This window comes from Sebastes fasciatus, chromosome 10 (genome assembly GCF_043250625.1).
Source record: "Sebastes fasciatus isolate fSebFas1 chromosome 10, fSebFas1.pri, whole genome shotgun sequence".
NCBI lineage: Eukaryota > Metazoa > Chordata > Actinopteri > Perciformes > Sebastidae > Sebastes > Sebastes fasciatus.
In genome coordinates, this window is record NC_133804.1 from 19,618,843 (window position 1) to 19,640,836 (window position 21,994).

At 39.3% G+C, this 21,994-nt stretch overlaps 3 protein-coding genes across 3 annotated transcripts in view; 2 read left to right on the top strand and 1 right to left on the bottom strand.

Moving 5' to 3' along the window:
* Positions 1-1,222: 1,222 nt before the first annotated feature.
* LOC141775434 (beta-crystallin B1-like) lies at positions 1,223-3,134 on the top strand. The gene is made up of 6 exons (XM_074648794.1): positions 1,223-1,282; positions 1,484-1,581; positions 1,685-1,803; positions 1,891-2,023; positions 2,117-2,259; positions 2,360-3,134. The coding sequence occupies exons 2-6, from the start codon at positions 1,489-1,491 to the stop codon at positions 2,529-2,531; spliced, it is 660 nt and encodes a 219-aa protein (XP_074504895.1). The 5' UTR covers positions 1,223-1,282; positions 1,484-1,488; the 3' UTR covers positions 2,532-3,134.
* A 1,321-nt stretch (positions 3,135-4,455) lies between these two features.
* LOC141775439 (endonuclease domain-containing 1 protein-like) overlaps positions 4,456-21,994 on the top strand; it is a 39,143-nt gene continuing 21,604 nt past the window's right edge. The window contains exon 1 of the mRNA XM_074648799.1: positions 4,456-4,619. The gene's annotated coding sequence lies outside the window, so the exon portion shown is untranslated. The remainder of the gene's footprint in view (positions 4,620-21,994) is intronic.
* Positions 5,068-21,157, bottom strand: LOC141775437 (calcium-binding protein 2-like). Its single transcript, XM_074648796.1, has 7 exons — positions 20,700-21,157; positions 19,232-19,504; positions 7,211-7,241; positions 6,978-7,112; positions 6,336-6,445; positions 5,563-5,710; positions 5,068-5,479 (listed from the first exon to the last, which is right to left on the bottom strand). Exons 1-7 carry the CDS (start codon positions 20,781-20,783, stop codon positions 5,454-5,456), a joined length of 807 nt encoding a protein of 268 aa, XP_074504897.1. The 5' UTR covers positions 20,784-21,157; the 3' UTR covers positions 5,068-5,453.

Here is a 21,994-nt window from a genome sequence, read left to right on the forward strand (position 1 = left end):
CAAATCCTACCCTATCTACCCCATCATTTATTATTATTTATAATTAATACTGCATTTATACTACACATTTCAATAAATATTCTTATTTATACTATTCTATATTTTATATTTAACACCCTTAATAGATCCCACTTCTCAGCATTTTTTATTTACTCATTTACACTGTGGTTATATATTGTATGTGATTGATGGCCATATTTGTACATATTTCTTTTTTTATTATTATTTATATTCTCTACATATTGTGTTACAGTATATACAGTAGCATTATGTGCATAATATACATGTTACATACTTTATTTCTATGTTCTTACATTTCTTTATGCTCATATATAATAGCAACTGTAACATCCCAATATCCCCCCCCCAGGATCAAGTATTTCTGATCAAATGTGGGTTTTATTCTCCATGTGGGGGACTTCCAAATGGAAAGTTTGGGAACCTCAAACCTTAAGTGAAGAAGCATTTCATTCAGATTTATTTATCCAACATGAATGTTGCTCTCTGACATTATCTGGAAACCTGTAGCCTGGAATATTTCTATTAAATTGCATTTAACTTCAGCCACTTTATGTGAAAGCCACAATCAGATAATCCATGTCACTATGAAATAAAGCCTGTCTAAGTATACAGAGTTATACTTTGAATAAGTGGATTGATATGTTGACAAATGATTGCTATGAGTTAGAGTAGGGCAGATCTTGAGTACACGATTATTGTGGCCAAAACAATTCCCCAACGATATTATCGCAATAGCTATAGAAAAAACAAATCAGTCAATTTCATCTTTAACTTTGTTTATTATGCGTTTTGTCTCTTTTATTGGCCAATTAATTACACTCAAAATACGAGTAGAGAGAGTCTGTAACCATAACTATATATAAAATGATTTAAGAGGCGCTGGATTATTTACAGGATATTATTAACATGATATCAATATTTCATTTTTAAATATCACTGTGTTCCGGTGTACCGTGACACTCCTCATTTAGGGTACAGTATTTCCCTCTAAAAGTTGATCAACTTGTATTTCGTTAGTTCTGTTAGTGGCTGGTCCTTCAGCTTCTGTCCGTCCTCCTCTTTCTCCGTCCGTCCCCTCCCCTCTGTCCGTCCCTCTCTGATGATGGGGGGTTTCTTTTGTCTCGCCTCTCTGACCTCAGCAGGTTTGTTTCTCTCCCCATAATCCCTCTCCTATGGGCGCCAGCGTATAAAAAGGAGGGGCAGACTCCGAGCCGCACACACTTTGAGTGAGGCTCGTCGTAGGCATCGTACAAACAGACAGGTAAGGTACACACACATACAACCTGTACACCTGCAGGTGTGGAGATACAAATCAGATCATCAAGTAATCATAGATTACACCAAAATACACAGATTATTCTGTATACTTTTTTCAGATCTTTGCATTTATAATCTCTCTATCAGTGAAAACAGTTTAGATTTTTAACATCAACGTGTGTTTTTTTCCTCTCTTTCCATCCAGCAATCATGTCCACTGGAGATAAGTCCAAGACCTCTTCCCAGACCGATGGGAAGGCTGCTCAGAGCAAGAAGTCTGAGATGGGAATGATGGCCTACAAGGTGGGTGGCTCTCACATTGGAAGATAATTCAGTTTATCATATTATTATCATCACATTAATGTTGTTATACTGACTCATCTGTGTGTGTATCGGTCCCCTCCAGATGTACGTGTTCGACCAGGAGAACTTCCAGGGTCGCATGATCGAGATCAGCAACGAGTGCATGAATGTGTGTGAGATGGGCATGGACCGCGTGCGCTCTCTGCGCGTTGAGTGTGGACCGTAAGTATAAGAATATACATCTATATACTGTACATTCAAAAACACTCAACTTTGCATGGATACTTCATGATATTGTGTCATCTGCAGCTTCGTGGGCTTCGAGCAGATGAACTTCTGCGGTGAGATGTACATCCTGGAGAAGGGAGAGTATCCTCGCTGGGACTCCTGGAGCAACTGCCAGAAGAACGACTACCTGCTGTCCTTCAGGCCCGTCAAGATGGTAAAAAATAAAAACACGCTTTCATACTCTCAAGTTTCCCTGCTTCCGACTGCCCCCTAAACTAGTGTTTCTCCCTGTTTGTCTCTCCTCCAGGACCCCGAGAAGCACAAGATCTGCCTGTACGAGGTCGGAGAGTTCAAGGGCCGCAAGATGGAGATCATGGATGACGACGTTCCCAGCCTGTTCTCCTACGGCTTCACCGACAGAGTCGGCAGCATCATTGTCAGCTGCGGAACGTGAGTGCACAGCAGAGGTTGACAGACGGGACTCAAATGACGTAAAGATCTACACAAAGTAAACCCTGTACTGACGTGTTTCCTTCTTCTTTTTCTCCAGCTGGGTGGGATACCAGTTCCCCGGATACCGTGGCAGCCAGTACCTGCTGGAGAAGGGCGACTTCAGGCACTTCAACGAGTATGGCGCCCGCCATCCTCAGTTCCAGTCCGTGAGGCGTATCCGTGACATGCAGTGGCACCAACAGGGCTGCTACACCATGGCCAGCAAGTGAGGCTCAGGGAAGGAGAGAAAGAGAAAGAGCGGAAGTGAGGGAGAGGGGCGGAGGAAGAGGGAAAGGGGGAGAGATGTCTGAGGCCTTACCTCAGTACCTTAAACGGTCTATGATCTGACGCAGGGAGGGGAAGGGTGAGGATCTAGATCAGTCCCTGATTGGAGACAACACCTCAGTGGACAGACCAGCTGGACCACCCTCCATTCCTCTCTGTCTCTACTTTTCTCTTTCTCCCCTATGGGCTGAGCTTTCCCCCCTTTTCTCCCTTTTTTTTAGTCCCTCACTTCATTCCTCTCAACAGTCCTCTGGGACACACCAAAGAGGGAACAACGGCACCTCTTGCTGTTTTACACACTTGATTCTCGGCTCAGGGTATGATGCACCATGGGAAACAGAGTCCCTAGAGCCCCCCTGACCCTCGTCTTCTTGCCCCTGTGCATTGCACACCCTCTCTGCTGTACAGAATCCTGGCCAAGTTTTCAATAAAAAGGAAAATCTTGATTTCAAAGATGTTGTTGTTGTTACTTATTACTGAAAAAGAAAAATTCCCCTGAATGAAAATGTTAATGAACAAAACATAAATAAAAAGAATTCAAAATGTGAGATGAATCCATTCTGATTTATCATTAATTAATCAATCGCTGATTTTCTGAAGCTCAAAACAACAACTATCATTTCATGCTTGACTTTTCAGGAAACATTGTGAATCAATATGTTATTTGTGTTCATCATTTCTTTTGTGAGAAAATATCTTTGTTATAATAAGTAAAGCGAGTAAACACTATCATGGTCATGCTGAATGGGGGTTTAAAAAGCTTTGCATAGTCAGCTACAACAACAAAAAAACAAATAAGTCACCCAAGCTTTGTAAAAAAAAAAGGTGTATAGATGAAGAGAGAAAGTTCAACAGGGCCGTGATGCTGAACATGTGACTTAGTGACATAATGGTCTGGAGCCTGCTGGATTGTAAAATAACCAGTGATGTAATGTAACTAAGTACATTTACTCAAGTACTGTACTTAAGTACAATTTTGAGGTACTTGTACTTTACTTGAGTATTTCTATTTTCTGCTACTTTATACTTCTACTCCACTAAAACTCAGAGGGAAATTTTGTACTTTTTACTGCACTACATTTATCCGACAGCTTTAGTTACTTTACAGATTTATATTTTGTATGAATAATCCAAATCAAATTATGATATATTATTGTACATTAGGCTGCCTAGCAGTTACGTATTTAACATTTGCCACACCATAACCAGCTACAATATTAATGTGATGTATATACAGCAATAATTATAATACAATAATATATATTATTCTGACGTGGGCCATTCTGCATAATAAGAAGAACTTTTAATTGTGATACTTTAAGTATATTTAGATTCTAATGCTTTTGTACTTTTACTCAAGTAATATTTTTAATGCAGGACTTTTACTTTTATTGTATCAACTCTATTTGTATTCATTACTGCCTGTTAATTTGTGCTGCTTTTTATGTCTTTGTAAAGCACTTTGTTAGTGCTATATAAGTAAAGTTATTATTATTATATATTGTTTTTTTCTTGAAGTATTTTTACATTGTGGAATTACTACTTTTACTTACTAAAAGTTCTGAGTACTTCATCCACAACTGAAAATAACAATAGGACACACCTACATCTCTGCTGATATTCAACCTTATTTCTATTTTCAATTAAAAATGAGACACTAATGCAAGTGGCATAGTGCAGTAAAATAGGGCAATAAATGCAGTACAAAAATGCAATATAATAAATAATTGCGTCATTATGGGTTAAGGATAGCATTATTGTACCTTGGCAAGCTCGACTCCACCCCACCAGCAGCTCAGAGACCCAAATCAAACACACCCCATGAGCAGGTGCATGCTGGGTGTAGCTAACAGACTAAATGCTCAAATGTTGTGAGGTGTGTGTATGTGAGTTTCTGCTGTTTGTGACTGTTAACATCTGCACAGCCTCATCTCATTCATCTTAAAATGTTTAAACTTTGAGGAGGAGGAGCAGTGGGACAAGGGAGGCTGAAAGGACTGGTTATACTGGGACAGAGAATGACGTCCATACAGGTGAGTACAACAACACACTTATTTATAAGAGGAGGAGGTCAAAGTAGCTTTGTGTGTGAACTACGAGGCTACATGTTCAACAGTTCATCAAGCCCATGGTTCAGTTTTTATTGTGGTTTTTGGGTCACAGTTTTGATTTTGGTTTGGTTTGTTTTGCACCCTAGAGAGAAGAAAACATAACCATTTCTAATGTGTTTGAACTCCAAAATGTATAAATAGATTGATTGATTGTAATGAACGATATTTCTATACTATATGACACCATAATACTGATTTAATACATGAAATAAGGCAGGCTACTTAATGATCAAGTAGGACTATATGTTCAGATAATTGCCTCTTCTATGTTTCTGGCAACTAATCAAATAATAAGCAGGCCTGTATTATATACATATATACACATAGATACACATAGACGTATTGTCAGAATAATTTGCCCATCCATTAAATTGTTGTACATTTCTTTAATTAAAAATACGATTTTTACAGTTTTACAAACAAGATTTTACACTCAAAGCTCAAACATTGATATATAAAAATACATCTAAAAATCACAAAGTCATAAATGTTGTCTATGAAGCAGCTTTGATATGTTCACTGCTATTAAAGTGCTTTATCTTGTGTTGCACCAGGAGGTCAGATGTGAATAGTCATATTAGTTGTAGACTGGTTACTATTGGTCCATTCAATGCATTTTTTTCTTTTTTCCATTATTCAATACAAAAATACAATTTTAGATGTGTGCTCTTAAGAGCAGATGAAGGGTGTTCACTACCATGTAGTCTGTTCTCTAATCCAGCAGTTGCATAATGTCTGTCTGTCCATCTGGGCAGGTCAGCGAGACATCATTCGCACAAACTCTGAAAAGACAAGAGAAAGGAGTGAGAGGAAAGAAATGTAGTTGTCTAAAAGATCCCATAAATGAAAATAGAATTTCTTTTACCCTCAAAGTCCACCAGACCGTCTCCGTTGAGGTCGACGTCTCGGAGGATCTCGCTGATCTCTCTGTTGGTCACCTGTTCTCCCATCAGCTTCTTCATGGCTTCACGGAGCTCGATTAAACTGATCTGACCGTCACCATTAGAGTCAAACTGCACACAGAGAGAGAGATAGATGCTAAGAATCACATCACAATCAAATTCACATAAGTGGTTTATGCAGCAACACCACGGGGGAAACTACAGTACAAACAAAAGATGGAAAGTTAGATTTATTGAAATAACATTATCAAGAACAAAAACGTCATGTTTCTCATCGCTTCTGTTTTCTTCCTTGTCAAACATCTGAACATCTTGTACTTTCCATTTTGTTTTGCTCTCTTTGCTAAACTTGAATCTTGATAGATTTGCCGGCATCAGAGAACTCTAGTTTCCTTAAACATGCACACAATGTGTGTGATTCATTGTGTTTTGGTTTAGGAAATGTTTGGAAATTCATATCTGAATGGCTCTCATTATCTCCCACCTGTTGTCCCAATATACTTTTGTTTTTAATGACAACAGCTGGCATTTGGACTTGTCATAGCCGTAATATAATATTTATCAAAACTTCACACACTTGCTCCTCAATGCACGACGGCCTAAAGTTTGCTCTTTTGCACGGTTGAAGATTTAAACCCTTTTTCTTCATAAGCATCAGCATTTGTTTATATTCAAGTGTTTGACAAGTTAAAATGTCTGCAGAGAAAAAAGAGCAGCTTTATGTGTACATCCTGACCTCTTTGAATGCATCTCGTAGTTCTTTGACTCCAATCATGTCTGCTGTCTCTGCCAGCATCTTGGGTCCCATCAGCTCCACAAAGTCCTCAAAGTCCACTTTACCTCCACCTATAACACACAAGTCATACAAAGAATACCACGTCAGCATTTGATGGTCACTGTAGAGAAAGACAGGAAATGGAGAGAGAGAGAGCGGGTATGATCGTAGATGTATAAAGAGAACTGGATACAGAGTTCGAGTTCGAGGCGGGGCCCCATTCATTGCTATGGAAGTTGCTCAGTGGCGCATGAAGCAACAAGACTCGGTCAAAACCGAGTATATGGCTGCACCGTGGACGGTCAGTCTGTGAATTTGTGGCTAAATTGTTACACAAATCACTGTTTGTAATTCCTGTAATTTAATAAACAGTAAAACGCATCCGGACTTTTGGACTTTTTGGAACGAGTTGCACAATAAAGAGCCTTTTTCAGCCTCTTGGCAGCTTTTTAATTGATAGTAGTCGCTACAATATGGAAGTTGTAATTCCACCCGGTGTAATTTTCTGGTTCTTGTTCCTTTTCATTTCTATTCTGTTCCTGTTTTAATCTTTTGGGTTCTTGTTCTGTTCTGTTCGTTCCCCAGATGTTTCTTCAGACTCACAGATCTGCTGGCTCAGTTCGATGAGCTCCATCTCTGTTGGCATGTATCCCATCGTCCTCATACACTCCCCCAGGTCGTTGTGACTGATGTAGCCTTTTTTGTTCCTATCAAACTCCACAAATGCCTCGCGGAGCTCTGATTTAAAAGACAAAATAGAAGACGCGTGTTAATATTTGTCAGTCAGCTGCCACATTAACATGCTGTAGAGCAGAAACACACAGAAATCAGCTCACCATCAAGCTCCTCTGGTCTCAGCTCTCTGTCCTGTTGGAGGAAGAAGAGAAACTCATTACAGCATCTGACTTCATACTTCTAATGCTGAGAATATATAGAGAGCTTGTTGGGCGTAGTAGAGACATAAACCAGAGATACAACCACTGAACAGGGAAGAAATGATACACAAACAAGCGAAAATGATTAATGTAGTTTGGCTTTATGCGGTGAGGATGGTATAAAATATAATAAACTCTCCATTTCTGCTTCAGATCTGAGCCCATCTATGTATTAGAGTCAGGATTTTATACTAAAACATAATTTGCAAATGTATAGAAGTGATTCAGTGTTATGTGCTTTTTTTTTTTTTGATCAGTAAGCTGCATTAAATAGACAAACCAGTGCATATCCAAATGAAAGACAGAGACTAATCCTTATATTTAGATTTAAACAATACACTGCATTATAATATACAATTCATGTACCATAAATCACAAAGGGTGACCAGATTATTTGTGGCAGGTTGCCAGGCCACAAACATCTGGAGATTATGTGATTTGGTTTAGTTGGTACCTTGGACACATGTTCACTGTTCAGACACATAAGTACATATATATCATGTATATAGCACTCAAGCTCGCACGCAGTCCCGGACGTACAAAAGCACACACGCTCACACAGTGGAAGTTCAGTATAGAGGACGTTAGGCTAAGAGCTTTAGAGAGAAAACAATATGGGACAAATCCTCTGGCATAATTTTATTTACTTTGGTTGTCCTCTGCCTCATTTCGTCACATAACAAACTAAATGCACAATGCCAAATTACAATATGAGTAGACATCCTCTAACTTGACAAGAAGGGACTTTACCGTGGGACATACAAGCGTATCAAACAAAGTTACCACAGAAGTAACAGAAAAAAATAGTAAAGGTATTCCAACTAGACTGGGACATAAAGGGGACATATCATTGCTTGTTTACATTTGGGTATCTGGAGTAGGGAAGTCACGATACCAGAAATTTAGTAGTCAATACCAACGCCAGTGAAATTCCACGATTCTCGAAACCAATTCGATGCCACGGTGAAAAACAAAAGTGAAACAATGAATCCCATGTACTTCAACATCCACTCCTACATTACCGTTTGCATACTGTTTTTTGTTAGGAAGTTAAACAGGTCATAATTCCCTCTCTATTATCTATTTTCTATTGCTGTGAAATAGTAAAAACAACCAGATTCATTCAAGTTCCTCACCAAAAACTATATTTTACAAGATTACATTTGAACACATCATTGTGACATTAGAATTTACCTCATTTTTACTGAATAGGACCTGAACACATCATAGTGTTACGCTAGTTAACACTTAGACAGTTAGAGCTAGTTAACTTAGCTGTTAGCAGCCGGTGGGCAGCACAGTTCTGCACGGAGATAACAGCTCACGTTAACTAGCTCTCGTCCTGCCGATTTGAACACAGATTTGTCGTGATGCGTCCATAGAGAGTTTACTGCGTCCCAAAACGAATACCGTCATGTTTTCAGAATTTTGGCATCGACTTGGTACCGAAGTATCGGTTCTCGTGTCCACAAACTGTGAAATAAGACAACCCAGTTGTTTTTTTGTGGGCTGCCTTGATCTGAAAACGGCTTGAGAACTACCTTTGCAAAGATGCAACATATTTTTCTCTCAAGCCAATCAGAGCAGAAGAAAGAGTCAGGCGCTAAAACGGAGCGCTACAGACAGAGAGTGAATACAGGTATATTCACACAGACGGTATGAGAAAAATAATGTGTTTTTATGCCTCTGCACCGGCGACAGATAGAGGCAATAGGTTTTCTGGTTGTCCATCCGTATGTCCGTAATATTCTCGTGAACGCGATATCTCAGGAATTCCTGGAGTGAATTTCCTCAAATGTGGCACAAACGTCCACCTGGACTCAAGGATGAACTGATTAGATTTTGATAGTCAAAGCTCACTCTGACCTCACAAAACACGTTTTTGGCCATAACTATGCTAATTATGACAATTTCACACAAATGTCTAACAGGATGAAATGATGAAGTGATGACAGTTTGGACAGACATGGATGTAAACTGCAACTTAACTGGTTGGCAGAGGCATACAACCGCAATGTGGTAATTCTAGTTTTAACATTAAAGCGTGTAAATATGTTCTAGTAGAAACCCAAAATACAAGTATGAACCTGAAAATGAGCGTGACATGTCCCCTTTAAGGTCCTCATTATATTATATAATAGTGATTAATCAAATTAGAACAAGCTAAATGCAGTGAACATGGAGCATCCAGGGGGCTTTTCCTGTCTCCCACTTTGCTTAGTTGGAAATTCAGCCTTGAGCTCCACATCATCCTGGGCCTCATCGCGTTTTAGAGTAAGCTCCAGTCAATGATTTTCCATGGAACTGAATGATCGACCCCTCTGAGCACGTGCGACGGCGCCAGCAGATTTGATGGTCTAACCCTGGACCGGTGATGGGATGACATAGCACAGCTGGTGTGGTGAGAGCAGGAGGGTTCAGCCACGATGCGGGATGAAAATGAATCGACACGAGTGGAAAAAGTTGCACCGGGGGGTTTGTGTGTGTGAGGACCACATGTGTTACATACGAGCGTCTGTGAAAAGCCCTGTTTAAGGAAGATGCAGGCCGGGCCCACGATGTTGTGCAGCATGTTGCAGTTCTTCATCAGCGTAGAGAAGGGATCGTCATACGGCTTATCCTCAGCGTCGTCCTCATCCTCCTCTCCCTCCTGGCCCACTGCCCTCACCTTACCCCCGAGGGGCCCATCCTTTACCCCGTTAGAGGCAGACCACGATGTTACTCCACAACTCATATACTGTTTTACACTCAAAAATTATAATCATACATTTCAAGGAACAAGGTTAAGACCCACTGCTTTTTTAGTCACGCACTCTGAGCCTCGATTACATAAGCTGCTCATTATTTTAAGGCAATCCACTCACGTTTTGAATAATGTAGTGAGTTTTCTTGTAACTACCATCGAGGGAAACATTTTGTATTCGTCAGTTTGAAACAATCAGTGCTGCGATCCTCCATTTAAAAAATGTTTTACAATTATTTAAACTATTTTCCAGGGATCAAATAATTAAAGCATGTTGTGAAAGAAGTTTCAAAGGCTAGGAAGTTGTCTTTTGAACTATTATTATTTTGTTACATATGCTTTTCCCAAATAACAAGAATAAACTTCTTCGCTTAAAGTTGCTGAGATGTTTTATAATTAGGGCTGTCAAAGTTAACGCCATAATAACGCAAATTCATTTTAACGCCACTAATTTCTTTAATGCGCTTTTTTAGGTTGTAGCGGGCTCAGTTTTTAGAGAGAGTGAAGATAATGAAACTAAAAACCTAAGAAATCCTTTGGTACCAACCATGTCATACTAGCTTGTTGCAAAGGAGGATAAATAACGCTCCAAACTTACGCTAAATTTTGGTGAGGAAAAACTGGCATGGCCATTTTCCTCTGACCTCTAGATATGTGAATGAAAATGGGTTCTATGGGTACCCACGAGTCTCCCCTTTACAGACATGCCCACTTTATGATAATCACATGCAGTTTTGGGTAAGTCATAGTCAAGTCAGCACACTGACACACTGACAGCTGTTGTTGTCTGTTGGGCTGCAGTTTGTGCAGTACCTGTGAGGGTTTCTGGACAATATTTGTCATTGTTTTATGTTTTTAATTGATTTCCAATAATAAATACATACATACATTTGCATAAAGCAAGCATATTTGTCCACTCCCATGTTGATAAGAGTATTAAATACTTGACAAATCTCCTTTTAAAGTACATTTTGAACAGATAAAAAAATGTGCGATTAATCGTGTTAAACTATGGACAATCATGCAATTAATCGCGATTCAATATTTTAATCGATTGCCAGCCCTAGTTTATAATCAATCACAGAACTTATAAATTTAGATGCAAAATAGTAAAAGCATCAGTTAGCAAGTCCAAGAGACAAAGTGCTCTTACCTTGTTCATTTTGTCTTTCGGCTTGGTGCAGTTGCCCATTACCAGACCTTCCCTGGTCAACAGCTGACCAGAATTTGTATTATATTATTTGTCTGTTTTAACTCTTCTCTCTCTTTGGACTTCTCAGAGGTCCAACTCCGGCTCAAGCTCTGACTTTGGTGGAAACTTGTGTCCCATACTGGTTATCAGTCTCGTCACATCTGACGCCACAGAGATCAAACAAAATAAACAGCTCTAATCCATAAATGAGCAATCCTGAATGATTCCACCCATCTCTCTATGTGATCCAAAATCAAAACAATGTCACCAAACAAAAACCAAACCAAACTGAGCTCTCTACTCGTGTGTCTCTTTGCAGCAGCAGCATCACAGCATCTCTTTCTCTTCCCACTGATCAACCTTTTATAATCCCCCCCTCTCTTTCTCTCTCTCTCTCAATCTCTCTTTCCTCCTTCCTCAGCTGCTCTGCCTCCTCCCTCTCCCTCTCTTCCTCGTTCACATGTTGCACCAGCATTCAAATGACTTCATCTACAGTACGAGGAGTTTTAGAGGGAGAATTAGGAGGAAATAAACGGAGAGAGAGAGATTAATCCATCCCATTTGAGATTAAAGAGGAAGATGGCGTGATGAAACGAAAGAGGAGAAAGGGATACAGTACAGAGATAGAATAGAAAGAAACAATAAAAAGAGTGTATATTTGGGACTGAACCAAAACTGAATCTTCTTAATTGATTGAAATAAAGTTATTGCAGCGGCTTTAGCCTTTTAGTGAAAATCAGCATATGGTCAAGGATAGATTTCTAATATTGAATAAAAACTAATATCAAAACCATGATTTCCTCTTTATTTGCTGCAACATAAATGACTATATTTTGCCTTTTCTTTCTTAAACATTAGACACAGTATAATTGGTGCATCAATTTTGCACACAAAACAACGGACGCAAAAAACATATAACATAACAACAACAACAATATAGCAGCAAACTATTTGTTATGTAAAGATATAGAGGAGTAATGTCTACCTGCTCCCAATATCGCATTTAGCACCTTTAGTTAAGAAATGTGCACTAATATAAATCACAAACCCCATAAAATTGGCTGGTAGATGCTAAATAACACAAGTTAAAGGTGCTAAATGCGAGATTGGGAACATTTCTATTGCTTCCACACGGCTCTCAACATGGCGACGGAGAAACTTAGATTACATGCAGAGGGAAGAGTGACTTCACTCTCTGCTCAGGTAGACATTACCACTCTATATCTTTACATAGGGAACCTTTTAATAACGATTTGTCTGTGCAGCCCATGGTGGAAAAGTAGGAAAAATCAATAATAGATTTATATTATTAAAAACTAGAACAGAGGGGATTGATTTTATTTGTGAATTATTTTGATCAATCGGGAGCTCACACGCTCTACTGAATGAGAAATGTAACTCTAAAATCAGCGAGTCAAACTGTCATAGTTTCATAATCCCTGAAAAGTTTTGAGTTCACCTCTGAGCTGTGACTTTCCAGTGTTTTCCATGAAGAATTAGAAAAGCTTCAATTCATGCTAAACTTTTAAAATAATGCACTGTGACGCTTCAGCTAACGGCGACTCGTGAGACCCCACAGTTATCTCGCTCACTTGACAGGAAGTAACGGCTCGAGGTCCGTTCTCTAAAACGATGACCGCATTAAAATCACAAGTCGAGGGTTATGAGTGCAATGCTAAGTGGTCAGCTGAGCTCGTACAAAGCATCTGGCAACAAATCTCTCCAAAAGCAGATTTGGCATGCTGCTTACTATAGTGCATCCATATGGAGAGCACAGCTTGTGTGTGTTTCTGCATGTATGTGTGTGTGGCACACCAGGAAGTCAGTTTTACCCGTTAGATATCAAATTTTAGCCTCAAATGTTCTTTTCTCCAAAATTCAAACACACTTTTTTATACGAAATAGTAATCTAGTATATACAATAATGCAGCTATTTTTAACTAGTGGACCTCAGAGCGCCATCTACTGGGTTGCGGAGGTTCTGCCAAATGGTTCGATTAAATTGAAAATAAAAATGTTTAGTAATTTACAAAGCGAAAAAGTGATGTGGGCGACAAACCTCACAAAAAAAAGCTCCAGAGAGCGTGGTGAGGAAATATATAAATGTATTTATTTTGGATTCATAATTTATTTTTGTCATCATAGCTGACTAGGGGTGTAGGAAAATATCAATACACATGAGTATCGGGATATTATGTTGTGCGATACTGTATCGATTCTCCAAAACGCTGTATTGATTTTAATTAACCTCTTAAAAATCTGACGGCATCATATGAACCTAGAAAACCTAAGGAATCCATTGGTACAGTGTCATACTAGCTTGTCGAGAAAGAGGTTAAATAACGCTCCAAAGTTACGCCAAATTTTGGCGAGGAAAAACTGGCATGGCCATTTTTAAAAGGGTCCCTTGACCTCTGACCTCAAGATATGTGAATGAAAATGGGTTCTATGGGTACCCACGAGTCTCCCCTTTACAGACATGCCCACTTTATGATAATCACATGCAGTTTGGGGCAAAAACCATGCAGTTTTTTTGCATGCAGTTAAAATGTGTTATTTTTGCCTATACTAAAATGGTTTATTTCTGGTGTGTTCTTTATACTGTGACAGTTTGAAAAATCTCAATATATCGCCTTACTTACAATATTGAATTTTTACCCCTGTATCATGATACATATCGTATTGCCAGATTCTTGCCAATACAACAGCCCTATAGCTGGTGGAGACCTAACATATAGACAGCCCTGTTTATATTTTCTTTTTCTTTTTTTATGTTTTTATTCTTATTTATTTGGGAAGGTGGAGCCCGGAATTTTTTTTTACAATCACAAGTGAGCCTTAAATTACAAAAGGTTGAGAACCTCTGCTATAAAGTACACAGTATAGAAACAGTAAGATAATTAAAATGTATATTTGCTGGGTAGCATTATTGTTATTGGTTTAATGTTGTTAGAAAATGACTTCAATGATCGACAAAATGCTACTTTAGTCTTTATTAAAACGTTCAGAGGAGTCTTATTGTTGGTGAAATCAAAGTGTTTCTATAAAAAATCTATTTAATTATATACCGTTAAGTTTTTGATGACCCTAGCAGTTCAGTGTTTTTGTTCACAATTAATCAATTACACAATAAAACACATCTGTTCTTCTTTATAAATGCACAAGGGAAACTATTATCTCCTTCATCAGATGAAACATAAAGGTGACGTCTCTTTCTGCTCTGTTGTAATCACCAGTCGTCGTCACTAGAGACCACTGTAGGACAGTCAGCTCTGATAGCTGAGTTTTATCTGACAGCTGCTGCCATGAAGACTTGAGACAGTAATAATAAAAAACAACCTCTATTTTTAGCAGAACCTCCTGGCAGATTGAGCCGTCACCGAGTGATGTGCAGCTTAAGAGTAATGCCCACTGTAAATGAAAACTTTACCAGGAAAAGGTTTTTAAGTAGAAACAGACCGTTTGGACTTAAAATAAAAATCTAATTGTGGCGTACAGACATATGAGTATCTGATCCTCATAATAATCTGATCCTCATGTAACAGATCAAAATGACATTTGTATCCCGGCCTGCAACAACAATATGTTTTGCTGTTAGTGATGCTGACAAGAAGCCCCTAGGTCGTTTTCTGTCAATAAAGCAGATCCACAAAGTCTGAACTCTTTTAGATCTTGATGGACATAGTTTCACATAAGAAGAAGAATAAGAACAAAAGAAGCAGAAAGTACGTGGACTAATGCAAACAAACCCTGATAACATACTTTAGCATCAATTAAATCATAATGTCCACCTTCAAACTCCTCCAGAAAAAGTCTGATTTTTGAAAACGTACATGCAAATTCACAGCAAAAGCTGGTTTAAATACATGTGACTGTTTTCAATACTAAAGCCACATGAGCATGTGTAATTATTTATCATGTATGAAACAGAAATACGGCCTTATGTAATGGAGCTCCCCACATCTGAATTTCAAATGTGACATCTGAAGTATAAAGTAACACACAAGGTCAGACCAGAAGAAGTAGATATCGCGGTGGGAAAAAGTCTCAAATGCTAACCATCTATGTGGAACAATTAACTTATTAACTTTTTAATGATTAGGATCTACTTCCTGCATCGTCTTACTCACGAGTGCGTATCTCATCACCACATCTTTGACACCTCAACGTGAGGCTTTTGACGTTTATCGTCTTTCAATGGAATCGTATCGTGATACACAATTGCGTCGTCTAAATTGATAATAACGAGTACATACTAACTCATGAAATCTGATGTCAATATATTTTGAGGGAATATCATTTGAAGATTGCAGTTTTGTTTATGCATCACACTTTATGTTCAAGACGGCGCCGTGTTCGGCGGCAGCCTGTTGCAGCAGCTCCCGGTGTGTGTTTCGATTTTTTGTCACTTTATTTTGTTTTCGTGTGTTTCAATAATTTCCCAATTGGGATCAATCAAGTACATCTATCTATCTATCTATCTATCTATCTATCTATCTATCTATCTATCTATCTATCTATCTATCTATATATCTATCTATCCATCTATCCATCTATCCATCCATCTATCTATCTATCTATCTATCTATCTATCTATCTATCTATCTATCTATCTATCTATCTATCTATCTATCTATCTATCTATCTATCTATATATCTATCTATCTATATTACCACTCAGTTCAATGTGATTAACAAACGGTTTATATATGGAAATATGTATTTATTTATTCTCTACGATTTCACTTGAAACTGTTTATGTTCATTCTGCACAAAAGTTCTTAATTAACCTTGAAAATAATACACAGTACTTCTCATTTGCCAAGTATTTAAGTCACACAGGAGTATAAAATTTGGCTCTACCAGGTGGTTATGGACTATTTATTTTTGACTTACCAGAAAACATGCTATATCGTGATGTGTATATCGTCATCATGATATGAAATGACCTGTATCTGGATGGAAGATTGTGGCCATATCACCCAATATTTTAACTTTTAGTTAAAGTTTTAGTCCAACTACAAACTAAACTACTCCATCAATCAATCAATCTGATCATATTATCACAGAATACACCACCTATTAACAGCACAGCATTTCTATTAGTACGAATCCAACTGGTAAACTACAACAATATAACTTCATCAACCTGATTAACTTTGTCTTTCAGTGAGTTCCTTCATGATGTAACAGAACTGACACCAGCGGCTGCATTAATAACCCACGACACCACCAATACCATTAAGCCTGATTAATTACCAGGCTGATTCTCCCTTACTGGTGATGGTTCCAGTTAATCACGCCAATGAGATAATGTTGGTCCGTGTGTGTGTGTGTGTGTGTGCGTGCGTGTGTGTGTGTGTGTGTGTGTGTGTGTGTGTGTGTGTGTGTGTGTGTGTGTGTGTGTGTGTGTGTGTTGGCTTATTTATGTTACTGGGTTTCTGTTTTGATTACTTCTGAATTGTCTCCAGGTATCGGCATTGAATGACTAATAAATTAAGTTAATTTTAGCACCACACACACTTGTGACACTAACCGTGCATTGTGTGTGTGTGTGTGTGTGTGTGTGTGTGTGTGTGTGTGTGTGTGTGTGTGTGTGTGTGTGATGGGCAGTACTCGTGTAATGTGACTCTGTCCTTTCTTTTGGACTCAGCTCTCCTGTCTCTGTCACGAATGTGTGTGTGTGAGTGTGTGTGTGGGTGTGTGTGTGTGAGCAGGTAGACATATCAAGTACTGATCTGGTGTCAGATGTGCATCAGCTGGTGTCTCGTAACGAGAGCTGTCAGCCAGAAAGACTAGAAGAGACAGAAGAGACTGGGCATGAGGAGGGAAGGAGGAGATGGGAGAAGTATTCAGATCTTTTACTTTAGTAAAAGTAGAAATACAGCGGCGTAAAAATACTCCATTACAAGTTAAAGTCCTGCATTCAAACTCTTACTGGTAAAAGTACAGAGGTACGTTCATGATATGTTATTATTAGGGCTGTCAAAGTTAACGTGATAATAACGCGTTAACGCAAATTAGTTTTAACGCCACTTATGTCTTTAATGCATTAACGCAACTTCATTTTTAATTAACCTATTCAAAATCCGACTTCTTTTGGAGGTCATATTGGGCTCAGTTTTACAGCTAGAGTGAAGATACTGGCATCATATGAAACTAAAAAACTTCAAGAATCCATTGGTGCCAACCATGTCATACTAGCTTGTCGCGAAGGAGGCTAAATAACCCTTAGGCTAAATTTTGGGGAGGAATGGCCATTCTTAAAGGGGTCCCTTGACCTCTGACCTCAAGATATGTGAATGAAAATGGGTTCTATGGGTACCCACGAGTCTCCCCTTTACAGACATGCCCACTTTATGATAATCACATACAGTTTGGGGCAAGTCATAGTCAAGTCAGCACACTGACACACTGACAGCTGTTGTTACCTGTTGGGTTTGAGTTTGCCATGTTATGATTTGAGCATATTTTTTATGCTAAATACAGTACCTGTGAGGGTTTCTGGACAATATTTGTCATTGTTTCCTGTTGCCAATTGATTTCCAATAATAAATATATACATACGTTTGCATAAAGCAGCATATTTGCCCACTCCCATGTTGATAAGAGTATTAAATCTCCCTTTAAGGTTCATTTTGAACTGATAGAAAATGTGCGATTAATCACGATTAAATATTTTAATCGATTGACAGCCCTAATTATTATATGTTAGATTATTAGATTATCAGTACTGATGCATAAATGTGTACAAGTAAGGGATAATGTACAACGAGCCGGTCGTTGTTGTGAAATAAACCCCTGACAGGGCGATGCGGCACCTGACACAAAACCCTGAAAGGGCCCGCTTTTAAAGGGTTAAAGCATGTCAGATTTTAAACAGTTGTCTTGGTGAAGCCAAATAATTACAGACCTGTTAAAGTGTTACTTGTTTGATTATGATGTGTGTAACTGAGCGTGATTTATGGAAGATGATGAGTTTGTGCCTCTTTAAGCTCCGTCTGTTTGATTTCAGTTCAGTAAGTGGGGGACTGAGGGTCTCTCTGTCTACGACCTGCTGCCTGTTACACACACACTTCTTCTATAATAATAATAATAATAATAATAATGATAATGATAATGCATCGGTTGTCAAAGGGAGATTCAGGGACCTCACAAGGAAAAGATAAATCATCTCTTCTCCTCAGACTTTGCCAGCTTGCTCCTCTCTCCCACTCACTCAGTCGGCTTCTCTAATTCTGGCTCATTTGCATCACCGCTGACATCACTTTTTTTTTTATATTGATTTCCTGTTTCTAACCTCAGCCACACTCCTCATCATCACCTCCCTGCAGAGTGTGCTGACGTGATCCGGTGGACTCTTTCTATAGAGTGACTCACGAGCTGAGGTCAGAAACAGGAAGGAAGTGGGGCTTTAACTTTGGTTTTAATCTCTTTTGATTTTATTCTCATACACACAACACTTTCTCACACCATGATCCTACATGTCTGACCGCGGGCTGACAGCTGCTGTAACGGCGTGGCCTGCCGTGCCGTGTCGTGTGTCACTGCTTACCATGATGGGATGTGATGCGATACTGGCCGTTCATCAGATCTCTCTCTGACTATGGCCGTATCTGTTGCGGATTACTCTTTCGCAATGTTTCCCAAAGTATTGGAGTTTAAATCCTCTCAAACACACGCTATCTCCATCCTTAGCTTTAGCCCGAGGGCGGGCTTTGCTGCTCCCGCCATTTCCACGAGGATTTGGGGTTAACGAGAACGGTTGATGTTTGTGTTGCAGCTTTATGCCTTTTATAAGGGGTGTGAGAGAGACGGCTATTTAGAAAAACTGGAGCACGGCCGGGCTTTAAATTTCAATTGGAGGCTTAATGTTGCAATCAAGCTGGTGGCGAGACATTCAATCAGCCGGAGAACTTGATGCAGCACATGACACGAGAGACTGAGTGGCAAAAGTGAGTCACACTCTGAAGCAGACGGGTCCTACCTGTCCAAACACTGAGTCCACGATGGGCAGCAGGTCGACAGGCTCCCTCTCTTCTTCTTTCTCCCTCTCTCTCCCCCGTCGTCCCTCCATCATCTCCTCCAGCTCCTCCTCCAGCAGCTCTCTGTTCGGCTCAGCGGCCGCCGCCATCGGCGTCTTGGGGACCTGACTGGGTTTCCGGTGGCGAGGAGGAAGTGCAGCGGTTTGAACGTCTCCTCCCTGCCCGCTGTTTTGCCTCTTTTGCTTCTCCAGCTTCTTCTTGATGGCGGCCTGAACCTGGGGGGGATCGGGGGGGGGGTCAGAGGTCAACTAATGAAATCTGTGTTCAAACTCACACACATCATGGTAACATCAAGACTCATGCACACAACTTGTTTTTCACATATTTAGCAGTGTGCATGGATGCAAAAATGGTGACGCGTATAGTTCCAGTGTCTTGATATAAACACTGAATTTTTCATATAGCAGAGCTGCAACAATGAATCAATTAATTGATTAGTTGTCAACTATTAAACTAATTGCCAACTATTTGGTAATCAAATAATCAGTTTGAGTATTTTTTTAAAGAAAGAAAATTCTCTGAATCCAGTTTCTTAAATGTGAATATTTTCTGGTTTCTTTACTCTATGACAGTGAACTGAATATCTTTGAGTTGTGGACAAAACAAGACATTTGTGGATGTCATCTTGGGCTTTGGGAAACACTGATCAACCTATTTCACCATTTTCTGACATTTTATAGACCAAACAACTCATCAATTAATCAAGAAAATAATCAACAGATTAATCAACAATGAATATAATCTTTAGTTGCAGCCCTTGTTCAGACTAACAATGTTCAAACTCACACTCATCATGGTAACATCAAGACTTGTTTTTCACATATTTAGCAGTGTGCATGGATGCAAAATATGGTGATGAGGAGTTCCAGTGTCTTGACATAAACACTGGATTTGTCCTGATGTCTGTTGTTGTGAAGCACTTTGTTACGTCTGCTCTAGAAAGGTGCTATATAAATACAATTACTTTACTTTATTTAGCTATGAACATGCAAAAAACACCGCACCGTGTTATTCTAATCGTGTTTCACCAACATGTCAACTTTCCATGAAATACATTACAGAAATACAGCATTATTTTAAGCTTTGTATAATATTTATCTCATGTTTTAGATAATTAAATGTTTTTTTAGAGGGTTAGACATGAAGAATTTTCTCTAGACAGCAATCATTCATCAATTACACTTCAATATCTTTAAGTTACCATATCTTGGAATTGAGTTTAGTGGAACACAATCATACATTTTTGCAAAATTAAATGTATTTTTCTGCACACATTTGCATATTTGCACACAGAAAAGTGTCAGATGTGTTTCTAAAGAGAGGACAGCTTGACAGAGAAGATTACACACATTAACACTGTAAACACACACATACAGTACATACTGTATATATACATATATAGAGACGCACCTGTTTTGCACTCCTCTCCTGTGGCACGCTCATCCCTCCAGAACTGCCTCCTCCAGCCGACGTCTCTCGAATGATCATGAACATCTCGGCGTCACAGGCTCACAGGCACACACACACACACACTCTCTCTCTTCCTCCCTCACTCTACCTCCCCCTCCCTCGCCCGCTCTCTTGCCTCTTCTCTGCTTCTGCAGTCTCTCTTGTTGTTTTGTTTGTTTGTTTTTTAGTTTATGCACTAAAATTCCCCACAAAATCAGCTAAAAAACAGATCAGAAAATTGAAAAAAATGGTTAAAAATGCAGCTCAGTTGATGGAGTAGAAGGCTTTTCTTTGTTCCAGGTAAAAATAAATAAAAGCGAATGAGTGAAATGATTTAAGGAGGAAATAATAACTCAAATGTTCATCTCCTTCCTCCTCTCTGTGCTAGTATTTCCTCTAGTCGTTCGCCTCAGTGTTTCCTCACGCTCCTCTCCATATGTCTCTCTTGGTGCCTTCAGGTGAGGAGGTTTTTATCTTCAGCTGTCGTCTTGGCTCTGGGATTGAGTTCCTGCACCTCTGCCCCCGCTCGCTATCTCTCAGTCCTTTAGGTGACACTCTATACCTCCTGAACTTTACCTCTCTCACGTTATCTACCTGTAACTCATCGACCTCTCTCTCTCCTTCTCTTCCTCCCCTTCATCATCACAGGTAAACACTCCTCCTGTTGCCTGCTTTGTCACGGCTATCCTTCCTGTCATCAGTGTGTATGTATGTATGTATATCCTTCATGAAATCAGGAATATCTTGTGTTTTTCTGTCATGTATTTCAGCCCTCTTTCATTTGTCTTTATTTTTTCTTGCCTCTTTCCCTCCAGCAGTAATCCCCATTGCTCTATATGCTTTCTCCTCTTCCCCGTCTCTCTCTCTCTCAATCTATCCGCCCTCAATCCCTTGTCATATTTAGAGCCTTTGTTGTAACACAAATTGGATTCTTTTGGAGGTTCCCAGGTCAGCTATTCATTAAGTGACAGAGAGAGAGAGAGAGATGGAGAGGGAGGGATATACGACAAGCAACTCCGTGATAATGATTTTGTTTATCTTACAACACATCACCTCAATGTTGTCCTGCATGTCTAATCTCATCCAGCATGGCTGAGCACACACAGGTGAACATGTCACCACTGACCTCTATTTTTAGACATGGATGTTCACACAGGCATGTGAGCATGTTATTGTGGTTTTCATCTCTGTAAAGCAGCCGTATGGCTTTGTAGATTTTGTCTAAAGCAGGGTTATTATAGTAAACTGAAACGGAA